This window comes from Notolepis coatsorum, assembly GCF_963971535.1.
Source record: "Notolepis coatsorum genome assembly, chromosome: 1".
NCBI lineage: Eukaryota > Metazoa > Chordata > Actinopteri > Aulopiformes > Paralepididae > Notolepis > Notolepis coatsorum.
The window spans coordinates 95696619-95720629 of NC_140165.1; the positions used below are offsets into that span (position 1 = coordinate 95696619).

The 24011-nt window shown below is 46.6% G+C and overlaps 1 protein-coding gene across 2 annotated transcripts; it reads left to right on the top strand.

Moving 5' to 3' along the window:
• The first annotated feature begins 65 nt into the window (after positions 1-65).
• On the top strand, positions 66-23478 carry tkfc (triokinase/FMN cyclase). Of its 2 annotated transcripts, XM_084318439.1 has the most exons (17): positions 66-126; positions 588-780; positions 1792-1896; positions 2249-2436; positions 5326-5404; positions 5913-6002; positions 6365-6399; positions 6904-6988; positions 9987-10076; positions 16183-16299; positions 16887-17006; positions 17855-17992; positions 18284-18390; positions 19176-19282; positions 19435-19468; positions 20277-20369; positions 22369-23478. In XM_084318439.1, exons 1-17 carry the CDS (start codon positions 121-123, stop codon positions 22525-22527), a joined length of 1746 nt encoding a protein of 581 aa, XP_084174565.1. In that variant the 5' UTR covers positions 66-120; the 3' UTR covers positions 22528-23478. The 2 variants fall into 2 exon arrangements, 1 of the variants encoding a protein (XP_084174565.1); XR_014619886.1 differs by lacking the exon at positions 19435-19468 and having other exon boundaries at positions 22369-22422.
• The last annotated feature ends 533 nt before the right edge of the window (positions 23479-24011 follow it).

The following is a 24011-nucleotide window of genomic DNA, read 5'->3' on the forward strand; positions in this document are numbered from 1 at the left end:
CGCATCACCCAAGGAAAGAGTGGGCGTGCCCTGCGTGCTGCGTGCCCTGCGTGCTGCGTGAGGTCCAACGTGCAGCAACTGTCGTGGGCTTTGCTGTGCTGCAAAGTGAACGAGCTAAGAATGGAGGTAAACAGTTGATTTTAAACGAGAAATATTGAACTGGCTCCAACAAAAGAGACAATAATATGTATGCATTGATCAGTGCATTCATTTGATAGCAAATAAAGTGTTGACATGGTCGATTACGACATGCATTGCTTCACCCGTTGACAGAGATCATAGTCCGATGAAGGATGATAGCGGTATTTGAAGACAGGAGTTGTAAAGTAGGAGATGTAATGTTATTATGCTGCGTTGTTCTTGTAAATAATAAATTATATTTTACTCAAGTAACGTGTTTCTATCCATCTATGTATCTATTATCTATCTATCTATCTATCTATCTATCTATCTATCTATCTATCTATCTATCTATCTATCTATCTATCTATCTATCTATCTATCTATCTATCTTTACCCATCAACATCTCTGTATATCTATGTGTGTGTGTGTCTGTCTGTGTTTCCTCTGTCACTCTCACTCTCAGCCCCGTAAGAAGCTGTTAAACTCGGTGGAGAGCTGTGTTGACGAGGCGTTGTGCGGTACAGTCCTGGCCAGCGGTGGGGGTCTGTCTCTGCTGAAAGGACACCGGGTGGTGCTGACATCAGACCTGGAGAACCTGAGAGGGAGGCTAGCTGTGATCTCTGGAGGGGGCGCGGGGCACGAGCCAGCACACGCAGGTATGGATAGAGAAGTTCATTTACACATATTAATCATTTCTGGACACTAGCCATTCTGTGTCCATACCTACAGTAAACTCCATCCACATTCTGGCCAGTAGAGACGTCACTCACTTTACAATAATAATTGTTTCTTGATTAAACATGTGTAAGGGAGGTACCGCGTGTCTATCCACAGTCACGATGGACAGTGTAGTGAAGTGGCTGTTTGACGTTAAGCGGTACGGTACTGCAAGTAAATTCACTCCCCAGATGCATCCAGACCACATGAATATTTTCCCTGACGGGGTTGCACTCCCGCGTTCGGTTTGCGCAATCTGATTGGCCACTGACGTTTCTGGTCATGTGACATGTGCGCCAATCGCGTGACGCCTGTTTCTGCGCCTATTTCCGCCTCGAACAGCCTGCAAACTACCTAACTCCTAGTTTATCACTGGTTAAGCTTAGGCGACTCTTTCGAAGTTGGTTAAGGTTAGAGTTTGGAATCAGGGCTGGTGTTCTATCGCCCCGCTCTAAGACAAACTCTAACCTTAACCAACTTCGAAAGAGTGCCTAAGCTTAACCGGTGATAGAAACAGGCGTCACACGATTGGCGCACATGTCACATGACCAGAAACGTCAGTGGCCAATCAGATTGCGCAAACCGAATGCGGAAGTGCAACCCCGTTAGGGAAAATATTCACGCATCCATTCCAGACCCATTACCAAGAAGTGAATTCACCTCTTGGTATAGTGGTCTGCGATGTCGCCCGCGCCGCGGGAGACCGGGGTTCAACTCCCACTCGGGGCATGTCAAATAAGACCGGTTACACATGTACTAACTAAATAATTAATACATTAATAATGAAAACACTCATCTTTTGACATGTTCCTCCACCTGTTTTGTCTTCCCACTGTCTGTGTGTCTGCCTCTCTCTCTCTCTCTCTCTCTCTCTCTCTCTCTCTCTCTCTCTCTCTCTCTCTCTCTCTCTCTCTCTCTCTCTCTCTCTCTCTCTCTCTCTCTCTCTCTAGGTTATGTTGGCTGTGGTATGCTGTCAGCTGCAGTAGTTGGTGGTGTGTTTGCCTCTCCGCCTCCTGCCAGCATCCTGGCTGCTATACTTTGTCTGCACAATGCAGGTACATACATATTGTAAAAAATATATGCATTTTTATTTTGAAGTTATCAAAAAAGTGTTCCTAGCATCAGTATAAAAAAAAGTTTAATAAAATTGACCATTTTGAATGAAACAGCACCATGACAATATATTACAAGGTAACAGCATTAAAAATGTCTCTCTCAAATGTCATACAGCATTACAAATGCCATATCACATTGTAATCTGTACTGAAAAACAAATGATTATATCATCAAAACCAAGACAAATGTTGTAATATGATATTTTGGCCATATTACCCAGTCCTAACTCTACCTAATGTGCATAATGCATGTGTCTGATGAAACATGTGTAACCTACCCTCTCCTTCCCAGGAGCCTCTGGGGTTCTTCTCATCGTGAAGAACTACACCGGCGACCGCCTCAACTTCGGATTGGCAGCCGAGCAGGCCCGTAACCATGGCGTTGCGGTTGACATGGTGATAGTCCCCGACGACTGTGCGTTTGACAAGCCCAGTAAGGCAGGGAGGCGGGGCCTGTGTGGAACCGTGTTAATGCACAAGGTAAACAAAGATGTTTGTTTTAACACTTTCAGTGCCACCAGGGGGCGCACGACTTAGTGCTTGAATGCCACCATCGGCGCCAATGTTAACGTTAATATCGCCTAATCTATGTTTTAAATTATGGCTATGTGTCTAATCTGCCCGTCGCTTATCAAATAATCATTTTCCAGTCAGTGTTGTCAAGGCAGATTGGTTTTTTATCGCTTCATTTCCGTTTGAGAGCATCTTGAAAAGCGCCCGTTTTCAGGTGAAAAACAGCCCATTCTGTGATAATCGCCTTTTACTGGAATATTCCAGAACGTTGATATTTGTCGGCCTATTTATGAATCTTTTTCAAATAAACGCTAGATGATCAATAGTATACGTGCATGCACGCACGTTCGAGGCACGCGCTGATAACAGGGCTCGAGACTAACGATGTCCCGTCGTCCCGGGGACGATCAAATATTGATTTGGGACGAACAGAAATCATTGCCGGGACACAAACGGGACGAAGAGGATTTTTTTTTTAACAGGAAATGTCAATTAGCCGACTGTCAGTGCGCGTACATATTGCTGTCAAACGGTGCGTGTCTCGTGCCGACTTAGTTGACAGAGAGACGGCAACATTATCATGTGGGGTTCACTGAAGTCTAAACGTTGCGTGATTTGCCGAATCCAATGACTATCTCCGCCGTCCCAACGCAGCGATACGCTAATCCAGCATCAAGCTCCCACCCACCATTCTGATCAGCAAACCACAGGTCGCGCTGCAGCAGCCCCAAATTTATCTCGACATCGAAAAAGAAAGAGGTTAAAAAAATGCCAGGAACTGGTGATACTTGCTGTGTGCGTGAACATAATTCCTTGGACATGAACTGACGGTACGTTTTTATTGATATATCATTGGGATCCCCCTCCGAAATTGGTCAACACGTCACCATGCATTTTGGCCGGAGCTTAAAAAAGCACGGTGGACACCTTACGTCTGTGTTTATAATGAATGAACGGTAAAACGTATTATATTGAAACATAGTGTGAGCACTCACAACAACTATTCACACAATTTAAAACAGCCCATATTTATTATAGTTTACAGTCGCACGAGACCACTATACAAGAACGCGAAAATATCAGAATGTTATAAAAATAGAAATAAGCGCTATACTGGCATCCTCTCAGTGAAGAGAGCACCGCAAATATGCTGCGCTATTTGAAGAGGATAAACACAGCAGAAGAAGATGGAGAACAGACACACACTGACCAACAGGGAACTGCATCCAACAATACAACCCCTGACTCTAACGTAAGGACACATTTAAATAACAGAAGTGTAATGTTATCCGCAATGCCCCAACCCTGGACACCTTCAAAACTGCTCTAAAAACACACCTCTTGACCAAGGCTTTTCCCCATCAGTTAGTTTAGATTAGATTAGGTCCATTATCCATTATCCCTAACCTTCCCTCATCCCCTTTTTCCCCCCTATTTCCCTAGCCCTATTTTTTGTCCTGATTGTGAAGCGACCTTGGGTTCTATGAAAGGCGATATATAAATTTGATCTATTATTATTATTATTATTATTATTGGAACTGTATATTATCGACACGTTCTAGTTATAGCTGCTTATTATCTTTGTGCTTACAATAATCAAAAGGTATGGTACACAGTTGGTCTCACCCTCTGTGCCATTATCAGCACAAAATATGTCCCCATATGATCAAATTGACGTTGATATATTATATATATAAAAGAAAAATTGGGATGGTTTACATTCACTTTGGGACGGTTAAAACTGTATTTCGGGACGGTTCTGGGACGGTGGTGAAAAAAGTTAGTCTGGAGCCCTGGCTGATAATGCCTGTTTTCATTTCCTCATGGATTTTACAGTGAAACCGATAGAGCACATATCACAAAAAAGCTTATATCTCCTCGAAAACGAGTCTGATTATCCTAACACTGATAACATAGATTCCTTACCTGCAGTGGTGCAGTGCTGGTATAACTCGGTATAACGGCGTTATACCTCGGTCACTGAGGCTGAAGTACGCGCAATCGCTTTTTACATGGCATTATCCAACCGGACTCCCGGAGAAGCATGCAGCTGCAGAGCCGCAGAGCCAGCGGCGCTCTCTGGGCCGCGCGCTGACGGCCGCGCTGTGAGGCAATAGTATCCAGCTGCAGGACGAGAGCAGCCAAAAAAAACTGTGCAAGCGCGCGCACGCGCGTGGAGCGTTTGACCTACTGTCAATTTGCCACTGCACCACTGCTTACCTGACATCAGATGGTATCCAAATGGTATATTCCAATTCCTGATCACCATTCGAAAAAAATCGATAAGTGTATAGATCTAACGTGTATACAGTAGAACTCATGATCAGCGGGGCTCAGAGGATCCAGAATGAACTCTGGTAACCCTGGCTGCATCAGTGGACTGGAAAATGTGGACTGGAATATTTTTTTCCCCCATCCATTTTCATTGAGTCCATTCCAAAAGGGTGATTTACCATCTCGGAGACGATAGGGGGCGCTTTTTTCACATCTGATCGCCGGCGGCCCTTGGGTAGGCTAGGGTAGGCTCGCGTGATGCAATATGATTTCAGATCGCTAAAAATTAAAAATTAAAATAATTCAGAGAAATCTCGTGAGTGGCTTTCAACGTAACTATTGTAAACACGAGATTAGCCGTGAGTGGCTCTCAAAGTGTTAATGCACAAGGTAAACAAATATGTTTGTTTTAAGACACTAATATCCCAGTATACATGAAATATGATATAATATTCCAAATATTACCGTGAAAACATTTCTTATGCAGACAGCGAAAACAAAGTCAAGCAGACTCCAGCGCATCATCAAATGAATCACACAACTTAATAGAGAACTCTGCCATTTCCATGGTTCGTGTCTCAGCTGTCAGGGGCGCTAGCTGAAGAGGGCTGCCCATTGGACCAGACTGTCTCCAAATTGACAAAAGCCTTGAAGGGGATTGGTGAGTCTGTCTACCTGTCAAATAATGTCTTACTGTAGAGCTTCACAATGACCAATCTCAGAGAATTATAGACGTCTCATCTTGACAACATAAACATTCTAAACAGACCGAGTTTATATTATTTTTGACAGAGGCTAAAGCCACAATACCCCTGGAACCAGAGAGAGGCAGGCACTGTTTATTTTTTTGAGAATGAAAAGGTCAATAACCTTATACTATCTGTTGGTGTGTGTGTGTGTGTGTGTGTGTGTGTGTGTGTGTGTGTGTGTGTGTGTGTGTGTGTGTGTGTGTGTGTGTGTGTGTGTGTGTGTGTGTGTGTGTGTGTGTGTGTGTGTGTGTGTGTGTGTGTGTGTGTGTGTGTGTGTGTGTGTGTGTGTGTGTGTGTGTGTGTGTGTGTGTGTGTGTGTGTGTGTGTGTGTGTGTGTGTGTGTGTGTGTGTGTGTGTGTGTGTGTGTGTGTGTGTGTGTGTGTGTGTGTGTGTGTGCGTGCGTGCGTGCGTGTCCTACAGGAACTCTAGGAGTGGGTTTGTCTCCCTGCAGCGTCCCTGGATGTCTGCCTACGTTTGACCTGCCACCAGGAGACATGGAGCTGGGCCTGGGTGAGAGAGGAACGATAGATCGATGGAGGGTGGAAGAGAGGGAGAGGTGGTGAGAGGAAAAGAGGGAGGTATTCAGGAAAGCCCTAGGAGGTACTGTATTTGATCTTCCTGCTGGAGAGACAGAGCAAGGAATGAGTGAGAGGAGAGAGAGAGGAAGGGGTGGGTGATGAGAGAGGGAGAAGGAGAGAGAGAGGACGGGGTGGGTGATGAGAGGGAGAGGGAGAAGGAGAGAGAGAGGAAGATGGAAGGAAGGAGAGAGGAAGTCTAGAATATCTGCCTTGACCTGCCACCTGGGGAAATGGAGAGAGAGGAACTTTGATGATCAGATTGAAAGGTGACAAGAGGTCTTCTTCCCTCCCCAGGTATACATGGTGAACCTGGCATCAAAAGGTCAAAGGTGAGGGGGTTCAAATTCAACAAGTCACAGCTACATGATGCCATCCATTTTATATCTATCAATGTGCTGTTATTTCTCTTTTTTTTGTGATCAAATCTTTTATTTATTATAATTTTTTTTTACACGAAACAATACAACACAAAAACACAAAACAGTAACAATACTAATAAACAAGACATCACAGGATATTATAACAGTGCTGTTATTTCTCAAGCTGTTCAATGTGCTGTTGTTTCTCAAGCTGTTCACTGCTCAAACTGCAGAGAGCAAGAATAGAACATCTATGAATTGCTTGACCTTTACAACAAATGTGCTCCAAATCTAAAATAAAAGTCTATTAAAAGTGTTTATGTTTAAGTATATTACATTATTTTATGTTTAAGTATATTACATTATTTTATGTTTAAGTATATTACATTATTTTATGTTTAAATATATTACATACTTTTTTAGTTTCAATTTCTTTCCCACATCCTTTTTGTCTTCATTGGTTTTGCTTTACAGGTGGCATCTGCTGATGATGTGGTAAAGACAATGATAGATCACATGACCAACCCCACCAGCCAATCACATCTGCCGCTGAAGTCAGGTATGTGTTAGGCTGGTAAAGCTATGCCTCCTAAAATGTGAATCGGAAATACAGAAATACCGGCTACAGGCTTTCCGGTTTCCGGGCACCCCCTGATCTGTTTATAGTCCCCAGCGAAACAAACAACAAGCAGGTCTGTCAGCCTGTCGAGGGAGGCGATAACGAGGTTGTTTCTGGGAGGAATACATTTTCATGAGCACCGTGTCGTGATTTCAGGGGCGGGACTTCCTACCTGATTTCCACTTTCGGCCGTAGTGCTTTACCAGGCTTTATCTCACGAGGTTAGGTATGTGTAGTGGAGGTGTTTTTTCCGTAGCCTCTGTTTGCGAAGACGCTCTCTGATTGGCTAGGCCGCGTACAGCGAAGAAGAAAAGACCCTCTCTGACTGGTTTAGCTCCGAAGGGTCTCTTCCGCCATGTACATATATTCCCGGCATTCTTTCGAAGTGGTTATGCTTAGGCATTCTTTCTTTTTTTTGTATCTACTTTTTCTCCCATTTTTTCTATTTTTCTCCCATCCCAATTTCGTATTGTCCAATTCTACCCTCCCCTGTCTCGAACGCTGTTAGGCCATGCCTCCCACAAGCCGGCTGCAATGTGGACGAAGCCTTGCATCACGTGTCCCCTCCGCATGAATACTTTCCCTAAGCCAGTTGTCCTTCCGTGTTCGGTTTGCACGATCTGATTGGCCACTGACGTTTCTCTCAGCGCCCAATCGCGTTACTCCTAACAATCGCGCCTAGCTTTCAGTTCCACAGCCCAAGTCCTTCAGTCCGACATCACATCAATATAAATAACGTATTGTTTTCATCTCTCTATATTGACGTAACTAGCTATTCATATCAATCGAAATAACGTATTGTATTGTTTTCATCTCTCTATATTAACGCTCTGTTTACGTTGGGTGGACGAGCAGTGAGTTTTAATATTGAGCACGGCATAACTTATAACTAACTTATGCCGCATAAGTAGGTAATATGCTCTTGCGCGTGACACGACTTTGGGCTTCATTATTCAGCCACAGGCAGGAGTTTTTAGATCACAGGCTGGTCATGCATAATCTTGCCCACCAGACTCTTCTACCGAATTGACTAGGTTGCGCAAGTCATGTTAGTATATTGATGCACGGCGGTAGCAGTATAGCGATGCACGGCGGTAGCAGTATATTGATGCGTATATTGATGCACGGCGGTAGCAGTATATTGATGCGTATATTGATGCACGGCGGTAGCAGTATATTGATGCGTATATTGATGCACGGCGGTAGCAGTATATTGATGCGTATATTGATGCACGGCGGTAGCAGTATATTGATGCGTATATTGATGCACGGCGGTAGCGCGTTAGTTAGTATATTGATGTGCTAGTTAGTTAGTATATTGATGCACGGCGGTAGCGCGTTAGTTAGTATATTGATGTGCTAGTTAGTTAGTATATTGATGCACGGCGGTAGCGAGTTAGTTAGTATATTGATGTGCTAGTTAGTTAGTATATTGATGCACGGCGGTAGCGAGTTAGTTGATAGTTAGTAGTATATTGATGCAGGTAGGTAGCGCATGCAGGTAGGTAGCTTATGCGACGGACTTGTGGAGCTGAAAGTTCTGAAAGTTAGGCCGCGATTGGGCGCTGAGAGGAACATCAGTGGCCAATCAGATCGCGCAAACCGAACGCGGAAGGACAACTGGCTTAGGGAAAGTATTCACACGTCCCCTCCGGTACACAAGGAGGCAGCCGTTGCATCTTTTCACCTGTACAGCGCAATCTCTCAGCGGTGAGGGTCTGCGTGGGAGGGACACGCCGCCCCCGTCGCTTCCTGATTCTGCTGCGCAGGCGCACCAACCGACCTGTAGGAGTCGCTGTCCACAACGTCCGATCCCCACCCTCCAGCTTCCCACCCCTAACACTAATAATAATATAATAATGGATTGGATTTATATAGCGCTCTTCATGACACCCCAGTGACCCCAGAGCGCTTACAGAGTCCATTATTCATTCATACACAGTCATACACAGTCATACCGGCGGTGGTAAGCTACAATTGCAGCCAGAGCTGACCTGAGGCAGACTCACGGAAGCGTGGCGAATAATCATCGCCTACGGCCCCTCCGACCACCACCAACATTCATTCACATGCATACACATTCATACGAGGCAAGTAGGTTAAGTGTCTTGCCCAAGGACACAACGGCAGTGGGATGGACATGGGCTTGAGCGGGATTCGAACCACCAACCCTTCGATCATTGGACGACCCGCTCTACCCCTGAGCCACGCCGCCCCACACTGCCAATTGCGTTAGTATGAACGACCAGCCAAGCTGGTAGCAATGCCGAGAGCTGGGCTCGAACCCAGCATCTCCTGCATTAGTGGCGAGCGCCTTGCCCACTGCGCCACTTAGCTGCCACGCTTAGGAATTCTTTCGAAGTGGTTATGCTTAGGCATTCTTTCGAAGTGGTTATGCTTAGGCCCTCTTTCGACGTGGTTATGCTTAGAGTTAGGGTTAGGGTTAGCCAATCGGAGAGCGTCTTTTTCTTCTTCGCTGCAATCAAAGAGCGTCTTCGCTCACAGAGGCTACGGAAAAAAAGCACACGTAGTGGAGTGTTTTCTCAGGTGGTTGCATTCACTGACCCAGCAGGTTTTTTGACGGGAGGTTCTGGAAGGATTGACCCCAATGACTGACTCCTACTTTGATGACCCTCAGTTTACCAGTTGTGATGTGAATGTGACCCTTGAACTTTTCAACCCAACGATCAGAATTTGAAGCCGCAAAACCAGAAACTCTTCTCTTCTCTTCTCTTCTCTTCTCTTCTCTTCTCTTCTCTTCTCTTCTCTTCTCTTCTCTTCTCTTCTCTTCTCTTCTCTTCTCTTCTCTTCTCTTCTCTTCTCTTCTCTTCTCTTCGCTTCTCTTCTCTTCTCTTCTCTTCTCTTCGCTTCTCTTCTCTTCTCTTCTCTTCTCTTCTCTTCTCTTCTCTTCTCTTCTCTTCTCTTCTCTTCTCCCTAGGAGACAGTGTGGTAGTGTGCGTGAACAACCTTGGAGCTCTGTCTTGTCTTGAGATGGCTGTGGTCACCAGAGCTGCTGTCAACTGCCTTGGTAAGGGGTGTGTGTGTCTAACTGCCTGGTTGCTATGCTAAGGAGAAGATATGTGAAACCAATATAGATAATATTACATCTATATGGACCAAACTGCTTCTCCTTATAACAAAGATAATATTACATCTATATGGACCAAACTGCTTCTCCTTATAACGTTAGGTTATGACTATAACCAAGTTCTGTTAGTTAGGGGCGATGCTTGGCTTCGCCTTCTGCACTATCTCGCGTACGTGCACGCGTACTGAATAAACCACAAATGTACCTCTAATACCAGTATTAGTCTGACCACACCCCTCATCAGCTTACCTTCATAAGCAGGTGTGTGGTCACCTGCTCTCCTCCTTCCCAAGCTTTCACCACAAGGTGAGGTCAAGGGCTGCAGCGGCCGTCCGAAGCCAAGCATCGCCCCTAACTAACAGAACTTGGTTATAGTCATAACCTAACGTTCTGTATCGTTAGTGGCTTAGCTTGGCTTCGCCTTCTGCACAAGGGAGGCCAAGCGGAGCCACTTGGCTGACAAATACACCCCGCTGACAGCCCCCCAAAACCATCAGAACAGGGAGGGCCGAGCCCCCCCGACCCCCCCTAATGGAGGGTAGCCCCCCTATTAGGGACGTCACGGGAGGGCGACGGACCCGACCGTGCGAAGAGGCACTCAAGCAACTCAACGCACAGGGTGAGCAGACCGTGGCTTGACCCACGACTACACACACGCACAACCCGCATGCCACCCGGGAACGAACGGAGGAACAACCTCGTTACTGCCCCCAGAATCACGGGGTCAAGGGCAAACCCAACCCCGTGGCAAGGCCGTAGCAGCGGAGCACGAAGGAAGACCCAGACCCACCAAAAGGACTGGACTCCCTGGAATGGGGGCCCGGAGAAGTCCATGATGCCAGCATCAAGACCCCACCAGGTGGGCACGTAGTGCCCCGCCCCCCACATCGCCAGCGTATTCGGACAAAGGCCCCTCAGTTACTGCACCTGGTATTCCCAGGCGGAACCAACCAGGCCAGTAAGCCGAGCGGGCCCCGTCCCCCCAATAGTACACCGCCTGGCACACTGACCCTGCAGAATAGGCAGTCAGCATGGCCGTAAGCACACAAAAAAGGTTAACCAACGGAAGCAGGCAGCGCACCGGGGAAAAACCAGGCAACAGGCTGTTAACCCTAGCCTGGAGACTGCGGACGAGACAGGCGCCAGAGGGGACAGCTGAACACAGCCGCCCCGGCGGAAGGAGCGTAAGCTGGCGGTGTTGCATGACCAAGCCTCCATTTAACAACCCCCACCCAGAGGGGTCGAGGCAGAGAAGGCTGACACGATTGGCAGACGTCATGAACGTGCAGGGGCACCCTCAACCGGTGAACCCGGGAGTTGACACTGCTCCAACACACCAGGGAACCAACCACCTCGGTGTTACCCAATGCGGTGGTTGTTCCTATAACCCCTCAAGAAAAAACTCCAAAACACACCTGCGGGTATACACCGGCTATACCGCAGTACAAGTGTTTCAGTTTCCAAAAAGGGTTAACCCAGGCCTACGGGTCGCAAACATCACTTCGGACCGGGCCTGGCGGTACGGGAAGCACAGGGTCACCAGAGGAGGTCAAAAAACCACCCCCACAGGCCCCTCTTCGCCATGCGTGAGAGAGGAGCGAAAAACAATGGAGAACCAGCCCCTAAGCACACCGTACCTGGTATTCCCCAGCGGTCTCCCAACCAAGTACTAACCAGGACCAACCTGTGTAGCGGCCGAGATCCGACGAGATCGAGCGCGTACAGAATGGCATGGCTGTAAGCCATGACGACAGTGCTGAGTAAAAACATACCCAACCAGGGTCTCCATAGCGCTTAACCCTGTGACACCCAGACCGACCTGGCATTTTTCCCCCTGAAAAAAAGCCCAAGTCCCTCAGGGTACCAGAACAGCAGATCTGCATCCCCGGCGGACAACGGGTTCAACTGATCTGGACCAGCGTGACCAGAACCAGTCCCGTGCCCTAACCACGCCGACATGCCCCAGGAAAAGGGCAGATATGCGTGTTGATCTTAACATGAAAAGAAGGCGCCACCCAGACGTCGGGACGAACCGCGCCTGGTGGCCCACCCCAAGGGCGTGAGACCCCACTACATATGTTCAGATCCATCCCGTCATCATCCCCCAGACATGAACGAGGATCCGTCGACAACCCACCCAGGTCATGGGCTGTGGTCGCCGGAAGAGGAAAAACCCCCATCTCAGTTGCTTTATAAAAACGCTGTTTCAACCACAAGCAACTAAGGCGTGCCAGTCAATCGCCTGTTTACAGCGAGCTAGCACTATACGTGCGTCGGGACACACCCCCATCAATGAACAGGCTATTTAGACCTGCCATTGAATCCCCAAGGCGCCCAGGGGAACGACAAGAGGGGTGTGACACTCCCTAACTCCAACACTTCTGGAATAGAAAGAAGGAAGCATCAACAGTATGTATCCCAGTCTACACAGCAGGGGTAAAAAATGTTCACATTTTTACATCCCACCACCCTCCCATAGGAAAGAGACGGGGATCCCCAGAGAGACTTCCCACGCGAGCTGTACAGATTGAAAAGAATATATTGCACCTTGAGCCATGTAAAAAACTGGTTTTAGGGCCTCCGGGGAAGAGGCACCGAACCCATACACACTCAATAAACGAATTGAATCGAATATACATACAATAGAAAAGGACCCTTCTAGAGGGTCCACTCACTTTGACAATCTGAGGAGGAAGGCTCTGTACTCTGATGGAGGCTTCCTCACATGGATCACATGGAAGAAGGAGTCCGAACTCACAGAAGGCCTGAGTAGGCGCTTGGTGAGGAGGAGCCCTGACCACCCCCCCTGAAAACAGATCCATCACATGGACCTGAACAGCACACGGAAGTCCTACCAACAGAGACGCGCACGGTGACGTACTCTATGGCGGGGGAATTCCTGCGGTGCACACGCCCAATATACCAGGCCGTGGGACCAGGAACTCCCTCCCCCCCCCCCCCCCCCCCCCCCGTAACGTGCCGAACCGCCACGTGACGGGAACCTTGAAGGACAGGGGGTGTACCCCTGACCGACAGAACAACGGGGAGAGGAAAGGTTACCAGTTCACCCCTTTACGACCCCACACCCATGATACGACGTAACGACAAAAAAAAAAATATGACACAGTCATAGTCAACCCTATGAAGCGTTTCACAGCTCCACACAGCGCACGAGCTAACCTGCTATCTGATTTTTACTAAGGAAAAACACAGAATAGAGAGGGCTCTAAGAACCCCGGTCCAACATACACATGTGCTTCTGTGGTCAGTACAACCCAGTTGCAGGTCACATGACACACACAACCCATCATCATCACAATGAGAGAATACATCATTCTTGATTAGTATCGACCACAGGCCTTGCTAAGCACACATGACAGCAACCAAACCAATTTCCCTTTAGGAAATAAGTTTCTCCAGCAGATTTAGCACAACCTCAGCAATCAAGCTGAGAGTTACATCGTATCCCTACCACACAAAAGACACAATTAATGCACAACATGTCTGATAGGAGGTGATAAAGTCCCCAGGGAACCGGGGGGGGGAAAACACAATCCTCCTATTTTACCCTCAATACGGCCAGTTAAAACAGGAAAACCTGTTAATGTGTGAACTCACTGTCCATTGTCATTACAGTCTGAGAAAGAACATTCTTTTACTCACTCGTCACCAAGCATAGCTTCATAGGTTAGTTGCCTTAGTAGTGAGTACACGGTACACATAAACACCATGATGTTTCTCACACAACAACCAGATCAATACATCACGACCTGCACAGAGAAGCTACTGCCAGTGACAAAAACAGCTCACACACAACCCGCAACGTATCTCAAATGCATTGCAACAACACACGTTTTGGGAAAAAACACCGTCATTCACAATACATTTAGCAAGGTAAAACCAGAAGACGTGTTATGAGGGTCTGGCCAACCCCGTACCTGCCCGGAACGCAGATCAGCGAAGTGCAGTCATAAGCCACCGTAGAACACAGCCCTCTTTGTTGACGCAATCCCCGTCTAGGCTCAGGCAGGGTTGACGAACATCCCCTGTCAAAGATGACGTCGTGGTCAAGAGTGTAAAACATGTTAAAAATCAAAGCACGTTCAACAGAATAGCATCAAGCTAACGGCTGCTCCAACCGTTCTGGTGCTATCGCTTCCGCTCGCGAGACGCCGATCTACGACGCACGCGATCAGGAGCGAGCTCCCGGCGGCGCGCGAGAAGCCTAAGCTACCCCGCGCCAGGCCACCGACCGGCTAACCGTAAGCTATGAACATGTAAACAATGACATAACACTCACCCAGACAGGCCGCCGTTCTGAACCCTCCTCACTTTTTAAGAGAAAAGAGAAAACAAGACGTCAACACCGCTTCACAACGGTGACATTAACACGTCCGGCGGAATCAGCACAGTACCAACTGGCCTGTATAGCTGACTTTGAACATGAATCTGCCGCTATCGCACATTACATGCACATATCCCCTCGTGAAGGAATACTCTCATTTGGATATGAAAGATGGGGTCTTAACACGGTGACAGAGAGAATCCACTCGTCCAGAACACACAGGGATCACCAGTGTCAATGGTCGCGGCCCACTAGTTAAAACTATAATGGTCGCCAGACCAAGGCCTTCTGTCGCCTAGACGGCTAAACAAAGGACCCTAGCCTGGGGCCGGTTTCCATAAACTTTGTCTAGTAGCCCCCATAGCACTAACAGACAAGTGGAGCCCGCCAGCAAACACTACTCACCCAACCTGGAACGCACCGCTCCTCACAACAGCGGCATGTCCGACAGTTCAGCTGTGGCCTGACAGGTTTCACCCCAACAAACACAGCAAGGAACTGCAGTTGAGAAGCATGCAGCGGCGTGCTCCCAATACGAAAACCGGTGGAGGGTTTGTAGAATGATCATCATCTTCTAGACACTCCAGTACGAAGACAATATCGCCGTATTTTCTCGAAAATAGTGAGAGAGAAAATAAAGATATGATGTCAACGTATCCTTGTTTCCCAAGCTGTTCCTAATCCAATTTCTTCCATCATGGTGTCAAGTGTGGGGATCTACCGAGGCACCTCTTCCTTGTGGTGAAAGCGAGAAGGAGGAGAGCAGGTGACCACACACCTGCTTATGAAGGTAAGCTGATGAGGGGTGTGGTCAGACTAATACTGGTATTAGAGGTACATTTGTGGTTTATTCAGTACGCGTGCACGTACGCGAGATAGTGCAGAAGGCGAAGCCAAGCTAAGCCACTAACGATACAGAACAAAGATAATATTACATCTATATGGACCAAACTGCTTCTCCTTATAACAAAGATAATATTACATCTATATGGACCAAACTGCTTCTCCTTATAACAAAGATAATATTACATCTATATGGACCAAACTGCTTAACATGCTCATTCTCCTTATAACAAAGATAATATTACATCTATATGGACCAAACTGCTTAACAAGCTCATTCTCCTTATAACAAAGATACCTGTGAAGAAACAACAAGTGTATAGAAGAAGAAGACGTCTTTATTTGTCATGCAGATTAACACACATATGCGAGATGGGCGACACACAGGAACACACACACATGCATTGGGTCTCCGATGAAATGTCTCTCTGCGCTTGACCCATCGCGTCATCCTTCCCCCCCAAGGGCAGATAGGGGCTGCGCTCGGGGACCGATCCAAGTGCTCCTGTCCGTCTTCGTCAGGGACGCAACAGCGTTAGCGATCTGTTGTGCATGTTTTTCCATTGGGTTTATCTTATCGGGGGGGACCCTTGCGAGCACGGGAGAACATGCAAACTCCACACAGAAAAGGCCCGGGAGATACGCCACCTGGGTACCTGGTAACGCGGCAACCTTTTCCCCAAGCGGTAATCGAACCCAGGACCTTCTAGCTGTGAGGCGACAGTGTTAACCACTACAGATAGATACTGTGTCATGCTCACATGGGAAATGGAATTACAAAAGCAGCAGCTACAGTAGCAGCAGAAACACGAGGTGAATACGGTTATGGTGTGTGATTGTTGGTCACTATGGTTACAGAGGGCCGCGGGGTGGTGGTTGCCAGGGTGATGTCGGGGTCGTTTATGACGTCACTGGAGATGGCGGGAGTGTCTTTGACCCTGATGAGAGCTGACCAGGAGATACTGAGACTGTTTGGTGAGTGTGCGCACGCACACACACACACACACACACACACACACACACACACACACACACACACACACACACACACATGCACACACACACACATACACAGAAACACACAGTCAAAAACATACATGAAATGGAAACATAATGTATACACAAAACAAACACAGTTGCACACACATACACACACACACACACACACACACACACACACACACACACACAGTCAGATAATCTCACACACACACACACACACAGTCAGTTAATCTCTCTCTCACACACACACACACACACACACACACACACACACACACACACACACACACACACACACACACACACACACACAGTCAGATACTCTGTCTCACAGCCTCTTCAAGTTATGTTCTCTCACTCTACCTTCCTCCTCTCCTCTCCGCCTCTCCTCTCCCCCTCTCCTCTCCCCTCCCTCTCCTCTCCTCTCCCTCTCCTCTCCTCCCTCTCCTCTCCTCTCCTCTCCTCTCCTCTCCTCTCCTCTCCTCTCCTCTCCTCTCCTCTCCTCTCCTCTCCTCTCCTCTCCTCTCCTCTCCTCTCCTCTCCTCTCCTCTCCTCTCCAGATGCTAAGACCACGGCTCCAGCGTGGCCCAACCTCAGCAGTGTGTGTGTGAGCGGACGTAATCACACGGTGGAACCTCTAACCATGGGCACACAACCTCAAGATGAGACACACTCTGAAGGCATATACGCCCATGCACACACACACACACGCTAGCACGCACACATACACACACACACACACACACACACACACACACACACACACACACACACACACACACACACACACACACACACACACACACACACTAGGAGTCTAGGAGGGTGTTTTCGTTAATTTGTTGATGTGTAAGTACTGGTGAACTTTTAATTTAACAAAAAGAAAAAAGGTTTCACGCTAGAATAACTGACTAGAATAACTGACTAATGGTACACCCACAAGTTTGACGTGATTTCGACCAAAAAAAATTGTATCCACTTTTTCTCCCCATTTTCTATTTTTCTCCCATCCCAATTTCATATTTCCAATTCTTCCCTCCCCTGTCTTGAACGTTGCTAGACTATGCCTCCCACTGGTCGGCTGTAGTGAGGATAGAAGCCTTGCATCACGTGTCCCCTCCGGTACACGAGGAGGCAGCCTGTCGCATCTTTTCACCGCAGCAGCTCGAACTCTCAGTGGCGAGGAGTAACGCGTGGGAGGCTCACGCTGCCCCCGATACTTCCTGTTTCCGCCGCACCGGCGTCACCCAACCGACCTGTAGGAGTCGCTGTCCACAACGTCCAATCCCCACCCACCGGCTTTCCCACCCTCTAACACTGCCAATTGTGTTAGTATGACGGCCGGCCAAGCCGGTAGCAACGCCGAGAGCTGGGCTCGATACCAGCATCTCCTGCATTAGTGGCGAGCGCCTTGCCCACTGCGCCACTCAGCCGCCCGATTTCTACCACATTCTATTCACTATGATGTTTAACATTGGACTGAACCATGTACCTAACAGTAAGGGGGGGGGGGGGTTAATTCCCTCAGGTCCTCTGAGCCCAGTGATGCGCAGGTCACTACAGATGGTATGTTCCACCTTGCTCCAACTCCAGGAGGAACTCAACTCTCTGGACCGTGCTGCCGGGGACGGAGATTGTGGGAACACACACACACAGGCTGCTAAAGGTGAGGGATAAGATAGGATATTGTAAGATAGGATGCCTTGAACAAATGTCTCAATGGAAGTCGATACGGACCAAAAGCATCTCTCCCGGAGTTTTAAAGTAGGCAAGTGGTCCGTAATGGCTTCCTTTCATTTGTGCTAAGCTAGGCTAGCTTGCAGCCAGATAGCTTTCTACTGAAAGAGGAAATTGGTATCTACAGTATGTTTTTGTCTGACTCTGGAGAAGACTGTAAGCGCATTTTCCATAATGTTAAGTACAGTAATAATGAACTGTTGAATGATCTCATTCACAGCCATTCAGGAGTGGCTCCAGACTCATGTGGTTCCTGGTTGCCCTGGGAAACTGCTGTCTGTCCTTGCGGGATTGGTGCAGGAGAGGATGGGCGGGTCTTCGGGAGCAGTAAGTAGATACATTTGGTTTTGTTCATTTGGGTAGGGATTTATTCACTTGATTTGTTGCTATAGGACTGACAGCCCATGTATTTGCAGTCGTAAAGTCAATACAACTTTACAACGTCAACAGAGTGAATGTGATACAGTACATCACTAAAAGTACCCAACCTCTGCTTTTTTAAACTATCAGTGAACACAACACTCTAACTTACCATCTTTAGATGATAAAGTACTCAACCTCTACTGTCTTTAACTATGAGTGAACACAACACTATAACTTACCATCTTTAGATAATAAAGTACTCAACCTCTGCTTTTTTAAACTATGAGTGAACACAACACTATAACTTACCATCTTTAGATAATAAAGTACTCAACCTCTGCTTTTTTAAACTATGAGTGAACACAACACTATAACTTACCATCTTTAGATAATAAAGTACTCAACCTCTGCTTTTTTAAACTATGAGTGAACACAACACTATAACTTACCATCTTTAGATAATAAAGTACTCAACCTCTGCTTTTTTAAACTATGAGTGAACACAACACTCTAACTTACCATCTTTAGATAATAAAGTACTCAACCTCTGCTTTTTTAAACTATGAGTGAACACAACCATCTTTAGATAGTGTAGATAATAAAGTTACGAGAAACAAGTTACTCCCTCTCTCTCACTCACTCACTCACTCACTCACTCACTCACTCACTCACTCACTCACTCACTCACTCACTCACTCACTCACTCACTCACTCACTCACTCACTCACTTACTCTCTTTCTGTCTCAAGCTGTACAGTCTCTTCCTGACTGCGGCGGCTGGTCATGTGACCGAGGGGCGGAGCAACGCTGCAGCCTGGGCCAACGCAATGCATGCTGGGACACAGGCCATGAGGAGGTAGGGCTGCATGTGTGAGAGTCAGTGTCTGGGAGAGAGTGAGAGGAGAGTAAGAGAGAACAAATGAGAGCGAGAGATGGAGAGAGAGATGGAGAGAGAGAGAGACAGAGAGACTACATATCTGTGTTGAAGTGTAACATGATTTCTTTCAGATATGGAGGGGCAGAACCAGGAGACAGGACCATGGTATTATACAGTATTACATCCTATACAGTACTACCTCTACCTCTCATTACATCTCTCTCTCTCTCTACATCTCTCTCTCTCTTTTTCTACCTCTACCTCTCACTATATCTCTCTCTTTCTACCTCTACCTCTCTCTCTCTACATCTCTCTCTACATCTCTCTCTGTTTTTTTACCTCTACCCCTCTCTCTCTACATCTCTCTCTTTCTACCTCTCTCTCTCTACATATCTCTCTCTTTCTACCTCTGCCTCTCTCTCCCTCTCTCTCTTTCTACCTCTCTCTCTACCTCTGCCTCTCTCCCTCTCTCTCTTTCTACCTCTGTCTCTCTCTTTCTCCCTCTCCCTCTGTCTCTCTCTTTCTCCCTCTCCCTCTCTCGCTACCTCTCTCTCTTTCTACCTCTCCCTCTCTCTCTACCTCTGTCTCTCTCTCCCTCTCTCTCTTTCTACCTCTCCCTCTCTCTACCTCTGTCTCTCTCTCCCTCTCCTTTCTACCTCTGTCTCTCTCTTTCTACCTCTACCTCTATCTCTCTTTCTACCTCTACCTCTCTCTCGCTCTACATCTCTCTCTTTCTACCTCTCTCTCTACATCTCTCTACCTCTCTCTACATCTCTCTCTTTCTACCTCTACCTCTCTGTCTCTACCACTGTCTCGCTACCTCTAATTTCTCTACCTTTCTCCCCCTTCTCTCTCTCTTTCTACCTCTACCTCTCTCTCTACCTCTGTCTCTACCCCTCTCTCTCTACCTCTCTACCTCTCTTTTCTTTACCTTTCTTCCCCCTCCTCTCTCTCGCTCTACCTCTCTCTCCAGCTGGATGCTCTGTGTCCAGCAGTAGATGAACTGATGAAGCTGACCACAGCACCACCAGGTGGAGAGATGGATGCATTGCAGGCAGCAGTGGAGGTACATAACTGTACCGTACGCGTCTATATTAATCCCAGCCGAAGAGTGCAAGAGCGCTTCCGCATTCTTCGCCATATGCCAGTACGGTAATGCGCATTTCCTTTTCCTTCACCCAGGTGCTCGCCGCGCATGCATGCGCATGAGGTCGCCGCTTGGTTCGACGCGAGACCCCCATTCAACACTAATCACAGATGCCAGAACGCGCCATATTAAACGCTGGTCAATCACATTAATACTATATGCTATTGCTATTGCTATTGCTATTGCTATTGCTATATATTGCTATTGCTATATGCTATTAATACTAATACGGTATATATATACACGCGATGGACGCAGCAGGCGATCACTGCTACTTTTATTCACCGCCAGCCGCCGCGCCGCAGCCGTGCAAGAGGTACATGATTGATTGATTGATTGTGTAGTGACTGTACATAATTCACACAGAACTGTTGTTGGGAATAGTAGTTCCCCCCGGACGATATTGTGTGTAGCACTTCCTGCCTCGAGCATTCATACCTTCTACCTATCGATTCGACTACGTTGACATTGTTGTTATGCTGCTGTTGAATAAAGGAATTAGGTTGAACTTCGATACATCATTCTACCTATCGATTCGACTACGTTGACATTGTTGTTATGCTGCTGTTGAATAAAGGAATTAGGTTCAACTTCGATACACCGCTTCCGACTCCTTTATCCCAACTACTGAGCTAACATGAAGCTAACTACTGAGCTAACATGAAGCTAACTGCTGAGCTAACTACTGAGCTAACATGGAGCTAACTACTGAGCTAACATGAGCTAACTGCTGAGCTAACATGGAGCTAACATGAAGCTAACTACTGAGCTAACATGAGCTAACTGCTGAGCTAACTGCTGAGCTAACTGAGCTAACATGGAGCTAACATGCAGCTAACTGAGCTAACTAAGAGGTACGCGATTGATTGATTGACATGTATTCCATAATATGTAAAGTACATGTGGTCCTCGTTTGGATAATATGTAAAGTACAGTTGACAGCTGCGTTGTGTTAACGTTGCAATGTACAGGGAAAACATAATGGCGTTGCGAGTGAATCGCGTTGCGATAATATACATGTATTCCATTTCGGCATCTGAGCGGGGGAAAAGAAAATGCGCATTTGGAGGGCGTTACCGGGGCCAATCAGGGCAAAATGCGGAAGCGCTCTTGCACTCTTCGGCTGGGATTAATATAGACGCGTACCGTACCTATCTAAACACAATGATCCACCTACCTGTTCTTGTTCAGTGGCTGTTAGACTTCTGAGGGACTGAGAGACAGAGTTCTGATCCAATACTTTTAATGAACAGTATAGACTTGGACCGTCATTTTGAGGTCATTGGACAAAAGTTATTGAGATAATAGATGTTGATTGATTGATTGAAAATTGTATTAACAGATTGCAGAAAGGGGTACAATACAGTACGGCTCAATACACACAATTGTTAAGGAGAGCAGACCAGAGAAAGACTTTCGTCTTGTTTACATCAGGGTCCCCCATTTTCAATTCATCATCATCATTTATGACATACACGACATACATACCGGTATAACAGATATACAGTACTGTTACATCCAGACATTCATGACATACAAGATATACAAATATACAGTACTGTTTATTTACAGACAGAGTTTCTAAAAGAGAATATATACATTTGAGGGGGAAGAAACTGTACATTTGAGTTTTTTTTTGGACATTTACCAGGGCCAGTTTTGAATCGCAGCCTCCCGTAGGTGCTCTTTGAGAATCTGGGTTGAACATGATTTGTGGAACTCCCTCTGGTGTTGTGGTCGAACAACAAACTTCATGATACCTACAGTACTAGCTTAGTCACTAGTGTGCACCCTTCAATATGTTAGTATTAGTACATACTACTTAGGGGTATGGCCTACGGGAGAGGGGTCCTGGAAAGGGCAACAGTACCTTCTTCTTTTTTTCACTCCTGACCCTTATCCCTCCATCTTTTAACAGAAAGCAGAGTCAGGGGCGGAGTCGACTCGTGATCTCACGGCGAAGGCGGGTCGGGCCAGCTACATTGCTGCAGAGCGCGTCACTCTGCCTGACCCAGGAGCCGTGGCCGTAGCCGCCATCTTGAGGGCCGTGCTGAGGTCATTAGGCGGACAGCAGTAACCTAGCATGTATGAATGTGTGTGCATGTGAATGAATGTTGGTGGTGGTCGGAGGGGCCGTAGGCGTTGATTATTCGCCACGCTTCCGTGAGTCTGCCTCAGGGCAGCTCTGGCTGCAATTGTAGCTTACCACCACCGGTATGACTGTGTATGAACGAATAATGGACTCTGTGAAGCGCTCTGGGTCAGTGAAGAAGCGCTATATAAATCCAAGTCATTATTATTTTATTATTAGCAACCATACAACAGTGTAGCTACAACGGTTATTTAGGGTCGGAGGTAAGCTAGCAACCATACAACAGTGTAGCTACAACGGTTATTTAGGGTCGGAGGTAAGCTAGCAACCATACAACAGTGTAGCTACAACGGTTATTTGCGGTCAGAAGTAACCTAGCAACCATACAACAGTGTAGCTACAACGGTTATTTGGGTATAGAAGTAACCTAGCAACCATACAACAGTAGCTACAACGGTTATTTGGGGATAGAAGTAACCTAACAACCATACAACAGTGTTGCTACAACGGTTATTTGGGGACAGAAGTAACTGTACAAAAGGTTACTGTAGGTACAATGAAAACACTTGAATCAGAAGTAAACGCATATCCACTTGATGAATTTTAGAAATGAAGAAGATAATTAAAGTTTTATTTATTAATTTATTGAATACAGCAAGAACACTATGGCCAGGGTGGGTATTAAGTTAGGATGAACATTATTATAGCAAGAACACTATGGCCAGGGTGATGAGTTAAGTTAGGATAAACATTAATATAGTAATTCATATATCAATTAATTTATCATATTTATTTCGTCTAAATTCCTGAAACGTTCATATTATGTGTAGATACTGTAGATGTGCAAAACAGGCACAGATGACTTTTAAGTAATGTATAGACACATGTAATTTGCACTTTTTAATATAAATACTGCAGTGTTTAAATAAGCTTTGTATGGTCATTATTGCTAATAAATAAATTTATTCTGATGGATTATTTGTCTGTTTGTAGTGCAGTCTCTCTCCTTCTCTCTCTTTTGAAAATATGACTCGCAACACTTTATGCTTCAAATATATATATACATATGTTAGTTATTAGACTTCTCTTCAACAGGTCACAGTTTTTCATTATCTCTATCACTTTCTCCCTCTTGTTTTCTCTCTCCCTCTCACTCTGTCTCTCCCTTTCTCTCTCTCTCTAACTCTAAGTCACTCCCTCTCACTGTCTTTATCTCTCACCTCTGTCTTCCGCTCTTTCTCTATCTCTCCTTTTATGCCTCCCCCCTTTCTCTGTCTATTTGGGTTCACTTGTTTCTCATCAAGTCTCACTTCCTGCTACACATGTCTGGCAACCAGTGTGACACACACACACACACAGTTCAAATATCTGTGGTGAGAGAGAGAGGTGTTTGTCTTCAGTCACTTGCTCTGCGACAATACACAGTCCACGACACAAGGTACCTGTTCTGTATTGTGTATTGTGTGTGT